At 46.5% G+C, this 14,276-nt stretch overlaps 2 protein-coding genes across 2 annotated transcripts in view; one reads left to right on the forward strand and one right to left on the reverse strand.

Annotated features, from left to right (window-relative positions):
- Window positions 1-14,276, reverse strand: part of LOC309564362 (uncharacterized protein) — a 67,008-nt gene that overhangs the window by 18,217 nt on the left and 34,515 nt on the right. Inside the window, exons 16-17 of the mRNA XM_082268989.1 lie at window positions 3,205-3,264; window positions 1,818-1,838 (exon numbers count right to left, since the gene is read on the reverse strand). Of these exons, the coding sequence (XP_082125115.1) occupies window positions 1,818-1,838; window positions 3,205-3,264 (81 nt within the window). The remainder of the gene's footprint in view (window positions 1-1,817; window positions 1,839-3,204; window positions 3,265-14,276) is intronic.
- On the forward strand, window positions 8,248-13,036 carry LOC309562822 (uncharacterized protein; the record flags this gene model as incomplete). Its single annotated transcript, XM_082267136.1, has 2 exons — window positions 8,248-8,346; window positions 12,054-13,036. The coding sequence occupies exons 1-2, from the start codon at window positions 8,295-8,297 to the stop codon at window positions 13,034-13,036; spliced, it is 1,035 nt and encodes a 344-aa protein (XP_082123262.1). The 5' UTR covers window positions 8,248-8,294.

The raw sequence follows: 14,276 nt of genomic DNA on the forward strand, positions 1-14,276 counted from the left end.
TATTGGTTTTATGAATACTGGATCTGAGGACCAATTTATCAGTGTTTGCAATACCTTGAAGAAAATTTGTTGTATTACTCTGTATATTTTCTATGACAATGTTTATTATTTGTTGTCCACATTAAATGTATTTTTTTTATCCTGATAGCCTAGTCATGTCTTTCATTTAACCACTTTACGTCTGCCTGCAGTAATATTACTGCGGCAGAGTGGCTCGTTATCGTCTGACGACGTAGTACTACGTCGTCAGACACTCCCCTTTCTCGGCGGCGCGCGTATTCAGTCACAGCGGGAGTCGGGCCAGGGGAGGAGCAGCGGCGATTGCCGCTGCTCTTCCCCGATCGTCGGGGATCTAGTGTGGAGATCCGCCTGCTTGTGTAAACACAAGCGGGCGGATCTCCTCAGTGACAGGCAGGGTCAGATTGCAGGGTTCAGCATAGCTGAACCCTGGATCTGTCCTTGTGTCACTCAGTCACCTCCCCCCACACACGTCAGTAAGCACCAGGCATACATTAACCCCTCCCTCTCCAATAAAATTAACCCCTTCCCTGCCAGTGTCATTTTTACAGTAACAGTGCATATATATAGCACTGATTACTGCAGTAATGTCACTGGTAACCCCAAAAGTGTCAAAAATGTCAGTCAAGGGTCCGATCTGTCCGCCGCAATGTCGCAGTCCCGCCAAAAAAAAAAGAAAAATCGCAGATCGCCGCCATTACTCGTTAAAAAAAAAAAAACACCAAAAATGACAGAAATCTTTCCCTTTGTTAGTAAACGCAATAAGTTTTGCGCAAACCAATCAAAATACGCTTATTGTGAATTTTTTTACCAAACATAGGTAGCAGAAAACAAATTGGCCAAACATTTAAAAAAATTTTGATTTTTACATTTTTTTTGGTGGAATTTCATATAAAAAAAATGTGAAAAATAGTGTTGTTTTTTCAAAATTTACGCTCTTTTTTTGTTTATAGCGCAAAAAGTAAAAATCGCACAGGTGATCAAATACCACCAAAAGAAAGCTCTGTTTGTGGGGAAAAAAGGACGTAAATTTAGTTTGGGTACGGCGTCGCACGACCGCGCAATTGTCCGTTAAAGTCGCACAGCGCCGAATCGCAAAAAGTGGCCCAGACGTAAGACAGCAAAATCCTCCGTTGGTAAAGTGGTTAAAGTCCCGGCCCTCCTAATTTATTCAATTGAATAGGGATGGAGACGCACGGCATATCCCACCGTGGGTCTCATTCAAAGTCCCAACCTTCCCCCCCTTCTTTCTGTTGATTCCTGAGAGAACAACAGTTTGCTGTTTTTACAACAGCAGACCGCTGTTCTCTCGTCACGGGGTGTGATTGCGGGTGCCCGGTGGCAATTCCATGCATCGGCATCCCCGTCGGCTAATGGGGACGTTGAGGGCATCTCTGGTGGCGCGCGTGCACCCCCAAGAGCGCTTCCGCGAACAGGTACAGCGATTCGCGCAGCTTAGCCAGCCTACCGCAGTATATCTGCGGCGGTCGGTTGGCAAGTAGAAGGGGCGATGTTCCCAATTTGAAGGAGGCAAGATTTGAACACTGATTGGATGTGGAGCCCAAAGGAGAAGTCAGAGTCCAGGATTTCATCGCGCAGCCGGGCCTGAGGGGGGGGGGACTGACTGCATGATCACCATCCAGACACATCCCTTGTCTGTTACTGGATAATGTCCCAGAATTCCCGGCACCGCTCACCTCTCCTGTCAGCAGCTCAATGATCTTCTGGGTGACTTCTAGAATCTTCTTTTCGCTCTCCTTCTTAAAAATCATGGATGAGGGCCTCCGAGGATCACTCACCTTCTTTATGGGCCCATAATCCTAAATAAGGAAAAAACAAAGAAATATCAAATAGAAGCAAAGCTACCTGTCCCAGAATCTTCCTCACCCCTCCGGTCAGGTCTGTGTTTTATTAATAGAGATAAGAATGATGTCATGTGACCTCCCAGAATCCTCCTCACCTCCCCGGTCAGGTCTGTGTTTTATTAATAGAGATAAGAGTGATGTCATGTGACCTCCCAGAATCCTCCTCACCTCCCCGGTCAGGTCTGTGTTTTATTAATAGAGATAAGAGTGATGTCATGTGACCTCCCAGAATCCTCCTCACCTCTCCGGTCAGCTCTGTGTTTTATTAATAGAGATAAGAGTGATGTCATGTGACCTCCCAGAATCCTCCTCACCTCTCCGGTCAGATCTGTGTTTTATTAATAGAGATAAGAGTGATGTCATGTGACCTCCCAGAATCCTCCTCACCTCTCCAGTCAGCTCTGTTTTATTAATAGAGATAAGTGTGATGTCATGTGACCTCCCAGAATCCTCCTCACCTCCCCGGTCAGGTCTGTGTTTTATTAATAGAGATAAGAGTGATGTCATGTGACCTCCCAGAATCCTCCTCACCTCTCCGGTCAGGTCTGTGTTTTATTAATAGAGATAAGAGCGATGTCATGTGACCTCCCAGAATCCACCTCACCTCTCCGGTCAGCTCTGTGTTTTATTAATAGAGATGAGAGTGATGTCATGTGACCTCCCAGAATCCTCCTCACCTCTCCGGTCAGGTCTGAGTTTTATTAATAGAGATAAGAGTGATGTCATGTGACCTCCCAGAATCCTCCTCACCTCTCCGGTCAGCTCTGTGTTTTATTAATAGAGATAAGAGTGATGTCATGTGACCTCCCAGAATCCTCCTCACCTCTCCGGTCAGATCTGTGTTTTATTAATAGAGATAAGAGTGATGTCATGTGACCTCCCAGAATCCTCCTCACCTCTCCGGTCAGCTCTGTTTTATTAATAGAGATAAGTGTGATGTCATGTGACCTCCCAGAATCCTCCTCACCTCCCCGGTCAGGTCTGTGTTTTATTAATAGAGATAAGAGTGATGTCATGTGACCTCCCAGAATCCTCCTCACCTCTCCGGTCAGGTCTGTGTTTTATTAATAGAGATAAGAGCGATGTCATGTGACCTCCCAGAATCCACCTCACCTCTCCGGTCAGCTCTGTGTTTTATTAATAGAGATGAGAGTGATGTCATGTGACCTCCCAGAATCCTCCTCACCTCTCCGGTCAGGTCTGAGTTTTATTAATAGAGATAAGAGTGATGTCATGTGACCTCCCAGAATCCTCCTCACCTCTCCGGTCAGCAGGTAGATGATCTCCAGGGTCAGGTCTAATATTGTCTCTGTCATCTGACCTCGCTTCTTCTCCATCTTTGGCTGTAGAAGCTCCTCGGGGGAGGGACCAACAGAGACTCCTGTGAATAATAATACGTATAAAACCAAATGGAATAAAAAATAAAACACACACGTAATTAGAAAAAGGAGAAGAGACACTTTGGAGATCCTCTCGTCCGATAGAACGCTGACTTTCTTTTCCATCAACCATCCGACAACTCACACAGGAATGTATAAAAGCCAAGACAGTAATTAATAAATGACCCCCCAACAGAGTGACCCCAGAAATCCCTCTTCTGCAGACAGATATAATGGGGTGTGCCCGATAATCACCTTATTAATACATAAATATTAGTATTATGTGCCCAGCTCTGCCTGGAGACATGGAAACCCCCCTTCAATCCTGAGCAGATCCCTGTCTCCCCTCTATCATCCCTAGTCTCCTCCCACTTCCGCCAAGTGGCTCCCAGCTTCCGCTTTTGCGTTCCACGCCACTTCCTGGTTACTATAGCGACGCAAAGCGAGAAAATTGCACTGTTTTCCTATTGGTGGTTGTTCTCTCAGAATAGCTCGCACAAGGCTAGGAAAAAAAAACACCATGTCCGTACTGTGAGAGAACGGCGGCCATTTTCTTGTAGCACCTCGAATCTCCCTTTCGCCAAAGAAAGATCGTTTCAGTAAAAATTAAGGAGAGCTGTGTAGAAATCCTCCTCAAGAATCGTTTCCTACTGAATAATGTAAAAAAAAAAATTTGACATCGGGGCTGTTTATTGTGGCGGCCATTTTATTGTAGCCTCTAACAGGGGACAGGACAAAGCTGTTGCTGGGTGAGAAGATTGCTGGTGTTCAGGCTGCAGATTGTGTAGCCAGTGTGGAAGAGGTAATATTGTCTTCTTATTTTGGGAGAAGAGGGTCCCAGTATTGTGTGTGTTCCCTGGACTGGGATCATGTGATCATATGGGAGGCAGGTTTCTATGCTTTATATACCTACAGGGGGCAGCACTGGGGGCAGTTTATGCCCTCTGGAGGAAAGTGCTGGTGTTATATGAAGACAAAAATATTATGATGAACTGTCATGCTTTTGTTTGCTAATTTTTTCCCAGCATCCTCCACTCCAATTTCTGTGGCTGGGCCCCCTCTAGTTGTCATCGCATTCTTATTCCGGTGTCCTGAAGCCCCCAACTCACAACTTACACTTCCTTGCCTCTATGTACCTTCATCTTAGTCATTGCATGCATCTTTGTCCCCATTGCAGAGATTCCCCTTACTTCCTGTTGTGTCAGAGGGACAGGAAGTGAAGGGAAAATCTTCTCAGTAGGAGCTGTGAAAGCAGGTTCTAACCATTCCAGGGTATATTCAAAACTAAAAGAAAAAGGAACGGCTCTGGTTTTGTTTTCATTTATTATATATTGAACTTTACAGAGGCCCCTCCCACGAGGAGCAGAGTCTGTTTCTGGGCTTTTCATTGGAAATGGAGAAGGAGCGGAGTCACATGACTGAAAGGTTATTACAGCTCACCTTGGAGATCATCTATCTGCTGACCGGAGAGGTGAGGAGGATTCTGGGAGGTCACATGACATCACTCTTATCTCTATTAATAAAACACAGAGCTGACTGGAGAGGTGAGGAGGATTCTGGGAGGTCACATGACATCACTCTTATCTCTATAAATAATACACAGAGCTGACCGGAGAGGTGAGGAGGATTCTGGGAGGTCACATGACATCACTCTTCTCTATTAATAAAACACAGAGCTGACCGGAGAGGTGAGGAGGATTCTGGGAGGTCACATGACATCACTCTTATCTCTATTAATAAAACACAGAGCTGACCGGAGAGGTGAGGAGGATTCTGGGAGGTCACATGACATCACTCTTATCTCTATTAATAAAACACAGACCTGACCTGGGAGGTGAGGAGGATTCTGGGAGGTCACATGACATCACTCTTATCTCTATTAACCACTTACCGCAAAGTGACGTAGGACTACGTCGGCAAACTTTGCGGGGTTATACCGGGATGATGCCCCTAGCTAGAGGCATCACCCCGATACCGTGGTTTACAGCCGACGGTTGGCTTTCCGTCGGTAACGACCGATGCGGCTCGGGAGCCGCTCGATCGCTACCCGGGTGAGCAGGAGGGGACGTGCCCCCCCCTCCCGCCGCCTTCCGTGGCTTTGCTCGGGGCTCCCGTCCCACCAGGAGACCCGAGCACCCAGCCGGCGCGTCCGCCGGCTGGATGGAGTCCCGATCAATGCCGGAAACGGCTTCGATCGGGGCTCTGATGACGTAACCCGGAGGCGGTGTCTATGACGTCACTTCCGGGTTACTGTGCTGCAAAAGGCTGCAAATTTAAGAAACGGCTGTATGCAAAAATGCGTTTTGCATACATGAAAGTGTAGTGGAGGGGCTTGGAGTCTTTTAGACCCCCGATCCCTCCATAAAGAGTACCTGTCACTACATATTGCTGTCACAAGGGATGTTTACATTGTTGTGACAGCAATAAAAGTGATCAGATTTTTTTTTTTTTTTTTTTAAAAACCTGTAATAAAGTTAAAAAAAAAAAAATAAATAAATAGGAAAAAAAACATTTTAGCCACCCCCGTCACCGTTAGCTCGCGCACAAAAAAAACGTATATGGAAGTCGAGCCGCGAATGAAATCGCTGTTCAAAACACACATGTGAGGTATCGCCGCGATCGCCAGAGCGTGGGCAATAATTAAAAAAAAAAGAGCTACACTCTAACTCTAAACTGGTAACCGTTAAAAAACTTTAAAGTGTCGCCTATTGAGATCTCTATTGACCGTAGTTTGTCGCCATCCCACGGGGGGGGGGGGGGGGCGCAATTTTAAACCGTAACATGTTGGGTATCTATTTACTCGGTGTAAATTTTGACACAATATACAAAAAAAATGGTCTAACTTTACTGTTTAGTATTTTTTAAATGCAGTGGAATGTGATTTTTTAAAATTTTTCCAAAAAAATGTAATTGCGTTTTAAAGACCGCTGCGCAAATACCGCGTGACAAAAAATATTGCAATGACAGACATTTTATTCTCCAGAGTCTTTGCTAAAAAAATATATATATAATGTTTGGGGGTTCTAAGTAGTTTTCTAGGAAAAACAAAAAGTGTTCGAAATAGGGCTGGGGCTTAATTAATAAAACACAGAGCTGACCGGAGAGGTGCGATATTTATTATCATCTCATTATGTAGGATTATGGATCGGTAATAAAGAGGTTTGATGATCCTCCATCATCATATGAGAGAAACAAAGATGCAAAGATCCTAGAAGTCACCCAGAAGATCATTGAGCTGCTGACAGGAGAGGTGAGCGGTGCCGGGAATTCTGGGACATTATCCAGTAACAGACAAGGGATGTGTCTGGATGGTGACTGTATCATTGTGTGTGTCAGGTTCCTATAAGGTGTCAGGATGTCACTGTCTATTTCTCCATGGAGGAGTGGGAGTATATAGAAGGACACAAGGAACTCTACAAGGACGTCATGATGGAGAATCGGCCGCCCCTCACATCACCGGGTAACAGGAGACATTAATTTCTTGTATTGAGGATCCCCCTAGATACACACATCCTCTGATATAAAGACATAGAAACAATGTATTCAGTCAGTGTGTGTGTTTCCTACAGATGGATCCAGTAACAGAAATCCCCCAGAGAGATGTCCCCGTCCTCTGTATTCCCGGGACTCCACACAGGAAGATCAGGAGATCCCTCAGAAGGATCAGGTAGGAAGAACTTGAGTGTTGTTTTAACCACTTAAGCCCCAGAAGATTTTACCCCCTTCCTGACCAGGGGGTATTTTGCGATTCGGCACTGCGTGACTTTAACGGACAATTGCGCGGTCGTGCAACGCTGTACCTAAACTAATTTGACGTCCTTTTTTTCCCACAAACAGAGCTTTCTTTTGGTGGTATTTGATCACCTGTGCGATTTTTTTGATCATGCGCTATAAACAAAAAAAGAGCGAAAATTTTGCAAAAATAACAATATTTTTCACATTTTTTTATATGAAATTCCCCCCCCAAAAAAATGTAAAAATCAAATTTTTTTAGCATTTTTGGCCAATTTGTTTTATGCTACACATGCTTGGTAAAAAAAAATCACAATAAGCGTATTTTGATTGGTTTGCGCAAAAGTTATTGCATTTACTTATTAAGGGAAAGATTTTTGTCATTTTTGTTGTTTTTTTTTTTTAACGAGTAATGGCGGCGATCTGCGATTTTTTTTTGCGGGACTGCGACATTGCGGTGGACAGATCGGACCCTTGACTGACATTTTTGACACTTATGGGGTTACCAGTGACATTACTACAGTAATCAGTGCTATAAATATGCACTGTTACTGTAAAAATGACACTGGCAGGGAAGGGGTTAACTGTATTGGAGAGGGAGGGGTTAAGTGTGTCCTAGGGGCGTGTTTCTAACTGTCATTGGCTACTGGTGTAAGAACAGAGATCAACAGTCCTACATAGTAGAACCGTTTGATCTCCATTTTTACACAGGGGAGAGTGACAGGCGGCTTTGTTTACATTACCCGCCTGCCTTTTTCCCTTTCCGGCGAACGATTGCGAGTGACCGGCGGACATCGGATCCGCCGGTCACACGCACTGACTTCTTAGGGAACAAGCCGGGGCGGGCGCGCGCTCGCCCGCTATTGGCTCACAAGCCAGTGACAGGCTAGTGACGTACCCATACGTCACTTTGCCTGGCCGGGGCTGACCGCCGCAGTATATGTACTTGCGGCGGTCGGCAACCGGTTAAATAAAGGCTGGAAAACCTTCTCTGTTCACTTACATTTCCTCCTGATAAGCCAGTATAAGAGGCACCTGCTGCATGTTTACCCCATGAATCTCCATAAACGCTTGTGTGAATGTTGGTATTTAAGGATTCAGTGGCCAGTATAAATGTCTGAGGACCTGTATGTCCATTATACTTCCAATGTTTGTGACGTTCATAACACAGTGAGACTATTATAGGTGATCTTTACTGGTTTTGGATATTATTAAGTTTGTTTTTTTTGGTATTGTCCAGAGTGAACATCTGATTGCTATAAAAGTTGAAGTTGGCGAAGAAGCAGAAGATCCATTTGTGATGGATGATGAGACATGTAAGGAGGAGGAAGGTCCTCCAGAGATCAGCCCAGGTGTGTAATAAACAGTAAATCCAGAGAAGAGTCCCAGATTCTCCTTGTTCAGTCACTATAACAATCTTTTATTTTTTGATGGCACCTAATGGATCCCCAAAAAAATCTGCAAAAACTCAGTGCCAAAAACAGGTGCATAAGATACTTTGGTGCCAAACGCGTTGCGTCCCTCAGATGTGAATGCAGTCTCAATCCCGAGAAGAGTCCCAGATTCTGCTTGTTCAGTCACTACAACAATCTCTTCTTCTCCCCCCTCCTCTGTCCGTAGACAGTAATGGGGGGGGGGGCAGTATGTGCCCAGTGGGGGAGTCAGGGGTCATCAGAGAAGGCTTAGTTGTGTAGTAAGACTTTTTGAGAGCCAAATTACCATATTAGGTTATTACAGGGGGTGAGAGGGGTAGTTAAATCAAGGATTATGTGCTCCTTGTCTAGATCTGATCTATTTTAATGCCGTCTACGTCTCATTGAGGGTCCTATTTCTTTCAAGTAGAAGTTAGGTTATTTGGCAGTACTGTGTAATAGGAGAAGGAGTGAAGGACATCCTTGCCCCCAAGGGCTCTATCACCCTTTTATTCATCTAGAGACTCTAGATCAATGATCTCCAAGCTGTGGCCCTCTGCTTGTTTTTATCTGCTCTTGAGGTGCTATTTTATACACTGACACTAATGAGGGGCACAATTCCTCCCAAAGACACCAACCATGGGGCACAGTTCCTCCCAATGACACCAACCATGGAGCACAGTTCCTCCCAATGACACCAACCATGGGGCACAGTTCCTCACAATGATTACAACGATGGGGCACAGTTCCTCCCAATGACACCAACCATGGGGCACAGTTCCTCCCAATGACACCAACCATGGGGCACAGTTCCTCACAATTATTACAACGATGGGGCACAGTTCCTCCCAATGACACCAACCATGGGGCACAGTTCCTCCCAATGACACTAACCATGGGGCACAGTTCCTCCCAATGACACCAACCATGGGGCACAGTTCCTCCCAATGACTCCAACGATGGGGCACAGTTCCTCCCAATGACACCAACCATGGGGCACAGTTCCTCACAATGATTACAACGATGGGGCACAGTTCCTCCCAATGACACCAACCATGGGGCACAGTTCCTCCCAATGACACCAACCATGGGGCACAGTTCCTCCCAATGACACCAACCATGGGGCACAGTTCCTCCCAATGACTCCAACGATGGGGTACAGTTCCTCCCAATGACACCAACCATGGGGCACAGTTCCTCCCAATGATTCCAATGATGGGGCACAGTTCCTCCCAATGACACCAACCATGGGGCACAGTTCCTCCCAATGATTCCAATGATGTGGCACAGTTCCTCCCAATGACACCAACCATGGAGCACAGTTCCTCCCAATGACTCCAACGATGGGGTACAGTTCCTCCCAATGACACCAACCATGGGGCACAGTTCCTCCCAATGACACCAACCATGGGGCACAGTTCCTCCCAATGACTCCAACGATGGGGTACAGTTCCTCCCAATGACACCAACCATGGGGCACAGTTCCTCCCAATGATTCCAATGATGGGGCATAGTTCCTCCCAATGACACCAACCATGGGGCACAGTTCCTCCCAATGATTTCAATGATGGGGCACAATTCCTCCCAATAGCACCAGTGATGGAGGATTGTTTACTCAGACTGATGCTGGGATACTTTTTACTCCTGATAGCCACAATCTGCCCCCCACCCCACCCCACCCCAAAAAGCCTGAAGGAGAGTAAATTGGCCCTTGCTTAGACAGTTTGGAGACCAGTGTTCAAGATTAATGGTTTAAATATGAATTGAATTGTTCCTCTACGACAGAAACGGAGAATTCTTGTGTTTAACATCACAGTTTATAATAAACGTTGAGGCGACATCAGAGGACACAAGCACTCAATCATTGAAGTCTTGATGGAGGCATTGTACATCCTCAACAGCTTGAGGACCGCTTATCTACATCCTGAAAAACAAGTCACGAAGGCAAACAAGCAAGTCCATCTGTGACACCAAAATTAGAAAATGATCTTATTGGGAGGATTTGTTCTTTCCTTTAGATAGCTTTGTACCCTTTCATTTTCAGGGTGAGGGCAAGGAGCTCTTTGTTACACGCTTCTCCTTAAAGAGGATTTTCACCTTCCCCAGCCACTTTCCACCATCTCATCCCAGGGAATTTCTCTCCACACTTCCTAGATTCTCCCCTAGGCAAAAATGACGTGCCACTTGCCGTCAGCTTGTAGGGATCACCACAGCATTCATCATCGGAGGCCTCAGGGTATGCTTATGCCGGGCACATCATTAGGGAGCCAGCAGTCTCTTCCTGGCACTTGATGCCGCCCCCACTAATGACACGGCACATGCGCTTCATCAGGTGGCTGGCTGAAAGAACCCAGAAGAGACAGCTGGCTTCTAAAGAAAGTGGCAGCGCAGGACCCGGTGTGCAGCATAGTGGATCCCTATAGAACAGTGGTCGCCAAAGTGTGGTCCAGGGCCCAGATGCAGCCCTTTTTTGTTTTTATTGGGATCTTGGGTCAATTTTTCCTCCAGATACAAATAATGATGGGACACCATTCCTCCCACTGTCACCAATGATGAGGCACTATTTTTTCCACTTGCACCAAAAATAGGGCACCATTCTTTCCACTGGCACCAACGATGGGGTACTATTCCTCCCGCTGAGACAACTGATGGGGTACCATTCCTCCCACTGACACCAATGATGGGGCACTATTCTTCCCAATGACACCAATGATGGGGCACTATTCCTCCCACTGACACCAGTGATGGGGCACTATTCCTCCCACTGACACCAATGATGGGACACTATTCCTCCCACTGATATCAATGATGGGGCACTATTCCTCCCACTGGCACCAATGATGGGACACTATTCCTCCCACTGACACCAATGATGGGGCACTATTCCTCCCACTGGCACCAATGATGGGGCACTATTCCTCCCACTGGCACCAATGATGGGACACTATTCCTCCCACTGATACCAATGATGGGGCACTATTCCTCCAACTGGCACCAATGATAGGGTACTATTCCTCCCAATGACACCAATGATGGGGTACTATTCCTCCCAATGACACCAATAATGGGGCACTATTCCTCCCACTGTCACCAATGGTGGGGCATTATTAATCCCACTAAAATCAATAATGGGGCATTATTTACTTCCACTGACGCCAGGGCATCATCTACTCCAACTGGCCATAGTGCGGCCTCCTTTAAGCCTAAAGGATAGTACGTTTTGAAAGTTTGGAGGCCCCTGCTATAGAACACTGCTGGATCGCTGGGCGTGTCACTTTGGCTGCAGTATCCTGTACGCATTCCCAGAAGGCCACAGGGTATGCTACTGTACATACATCATAGCTCATCATCAGGGAGCCAACTGTCTCTTTCTGGTACTTGCAGCTGACCACCTGATGACATGCTGCAAGAACTGTGTCATCAGGGGGCCAGCTGCAAGACCCTGGTAGACAGCTCCAATGACATCACAGCTGAAAATGGGGGCGCATGACTAGGTGTGCAGCAGTGGGGTAGTAGGTGCCTCAGAACATCACTAGATCGCTGGGCATTGTGATTTACCCAGTGAAAAAGGTAAGATAAGTTCCTCTTTTTGCAATATTTCAGAAGTTTTCCTGAGAAGTTAATTCACCATTTTCCATTCCTTCCAGGTGGATCAAACAACAGCATAGATAAAAGTCCCGTTGTGTTTCCAGGTGGTGAAGTAGGAGACGATGACCTAACCCCAGATTTTCCAGAGGAAAACCCCATTACCCCAAATCTCCTTTTGGAACATGCAGAACTTTCATCTTATCCATGGAACGAGACCCAGTTTTCTGATGACCTTCATTCTGTCATCCATGGCATGTGTCCTACAGGAGCTGAAATGTTTCCTCATTATGTTAATAGCGAATGTTATACCTCCAGTGACCCTTTTATGGAGCAGAGACTTCACAGGACAGAGAAAACCTATCTGTGTCCCGAATGTGGGAAATGTTTTATCAAAAAATATCTTCTCCATCGTCATCAGACCAGCCACGCCACAGACAGAGAGGCTTCTTCTGAACCGGGGAAATGTTTTAAACAGAAAACAGCCGCTCTGCAACACAAAAGATTTCACGCGAGGGCAAAACCGTTCTCGTGTTCGGAATGTGGGAAGAGTTTTTCCCAAAGAGGACACCTCAGTTCTCACAAGACGACACACACAGGAGAGAAACCGTTTTGCTGCTCCGAATGCGGGAAATGTTTTTCCCAGAAGTCGTCTCTGCTTACGCATGAAAAGCTTCACACCGGGGTGAAGCCGCATTCCTGCTCCGAATGCGGAAAGTCTTTTATCCGGAGGTCGGTCCTCAGTTTGCACGAAAGGGTTCACACGGGGGAGAAGCCGTATCCGTGTTCGGAATGCGGGAGGCGGTTTTCCCAGAGGACTCATCTTATTGTTCACAAGAGAACTCACACAGGGGAGAAGCCGTATTCCTGTTCTGGATGCGGCAAGTGTTTCTCCCGGAAAACCTACCTGGACAAACATCACCGATCTCTTGGGAAATGCTTCAATAACCAGTCAAGTTTTTATGTTCAGGAGAAATCCTGCACTACCAGAGAGGCATTTTCTTTTGACAGATTTGGGGACACTTTTCATTGGGGAAAGTCTTAACTTTGTTGCTAGGGGGCATGTGGTCTCTATGACTAAGCCCCGATGGGGGGTGAAACTCATCGGAGGGGACATGGCCTGCAAATGAGAGCTGCCATTTTATACAGCTATTCACATTGTGGTCAGGTCAGGAATGCAGCTTTCTAGTATTTTATGCAATATATCTGTCAATGGAGGATAAGTGAACGCATGCACCAACACCCATTTCTCTGAGGATCTTAGGATAAAAAGACAAGGCGCCTCTAAGTGCAGTAGGCTCTGAGTATTTATTAGGTTAAAAGTATAAAAGCACTCACATTTGGTAAATGTGACATGGGCATAGCAAAGATCTGTCTGGAGTCTTCCTATCCGCCGTGCTGAGTGGTTGCAATGAGGACATCCGGTGATCCGCTTCCTGTAGATGCGTCCTTTCGTCTGTGTCTCAGCCTGGTCGGCATGAGGGAGGTCTGACGAAGGAGCGGAGCTCCGAAACATGTAACCGCCCACCACCTGCTCTATTGGACACCGGCCGCTGCGTCCACACCCTGCCTTCAGGAAATCTCATGCCGACCAGGCTGAGACACAGACAAAATGACGCATCTACAGGAAGCGGATCACAGGATGTCCCCGTTGCAACAACTCAGCACAGCGGATAGGAAGACTCCAGACAGATCTTTGCTATGCCCATGTCACATTTACCAAATGTGAGTGCTTTTATAAAATAAAAAAAAAATGATTTCGGCTTCCCAACCGAGGCAACGGCTATATTTACAACTGCTGAGGATGGATGTGACGTCATAATGTCGCGCCTGGGCTCCGAAGGTCATAGACATGATCGGGGACCATCTGGGCTCTGAAGGTCATAGAGTGGCGGCAGCACTCATGCAGCTCCAGACTTTGACACTCACAACACCATGCTTGACTGTAGGAAAGACAAACTTGTCTTTGTACTCCTCACCTGGTTACCGCCGCACACGCTTGACACCATCTGAAACAAATACGTTTATCTTGGTCTCATCAGACTACAGGGCATGGTTCCAGTAATCCATGTCCTTAGTCTGCTTGTCTTCAGCAAACTGTTTGCGGGCTTTCTTGTGCATCATCTATAGAAGAGGCTTCCTTCTGGGGCGACAGCCATGCAGACCAAGTTGATGCAGTGTGCGGCGTATGGTCTGAGCACTGACAGGCTGACCCCCACCCATTCAACCTCTGCAGCAATGCTGGCAGCACTTATATGTCTATTTCCCAAAGACAACCTCTGGAT

This window comes from Pelophylax lessonae (genome assembly GCF_965119305.1).
Source record: "Pelophylax lessonae genome assembly, chromosome: 9".
NCBI classification, from domain to species: domain Eukaryota; kingdom Metazoa; phylum Chordata; class Amphibia; order Anura; family Ranidae; genus Pelophylax; species Pelophylax lessonae.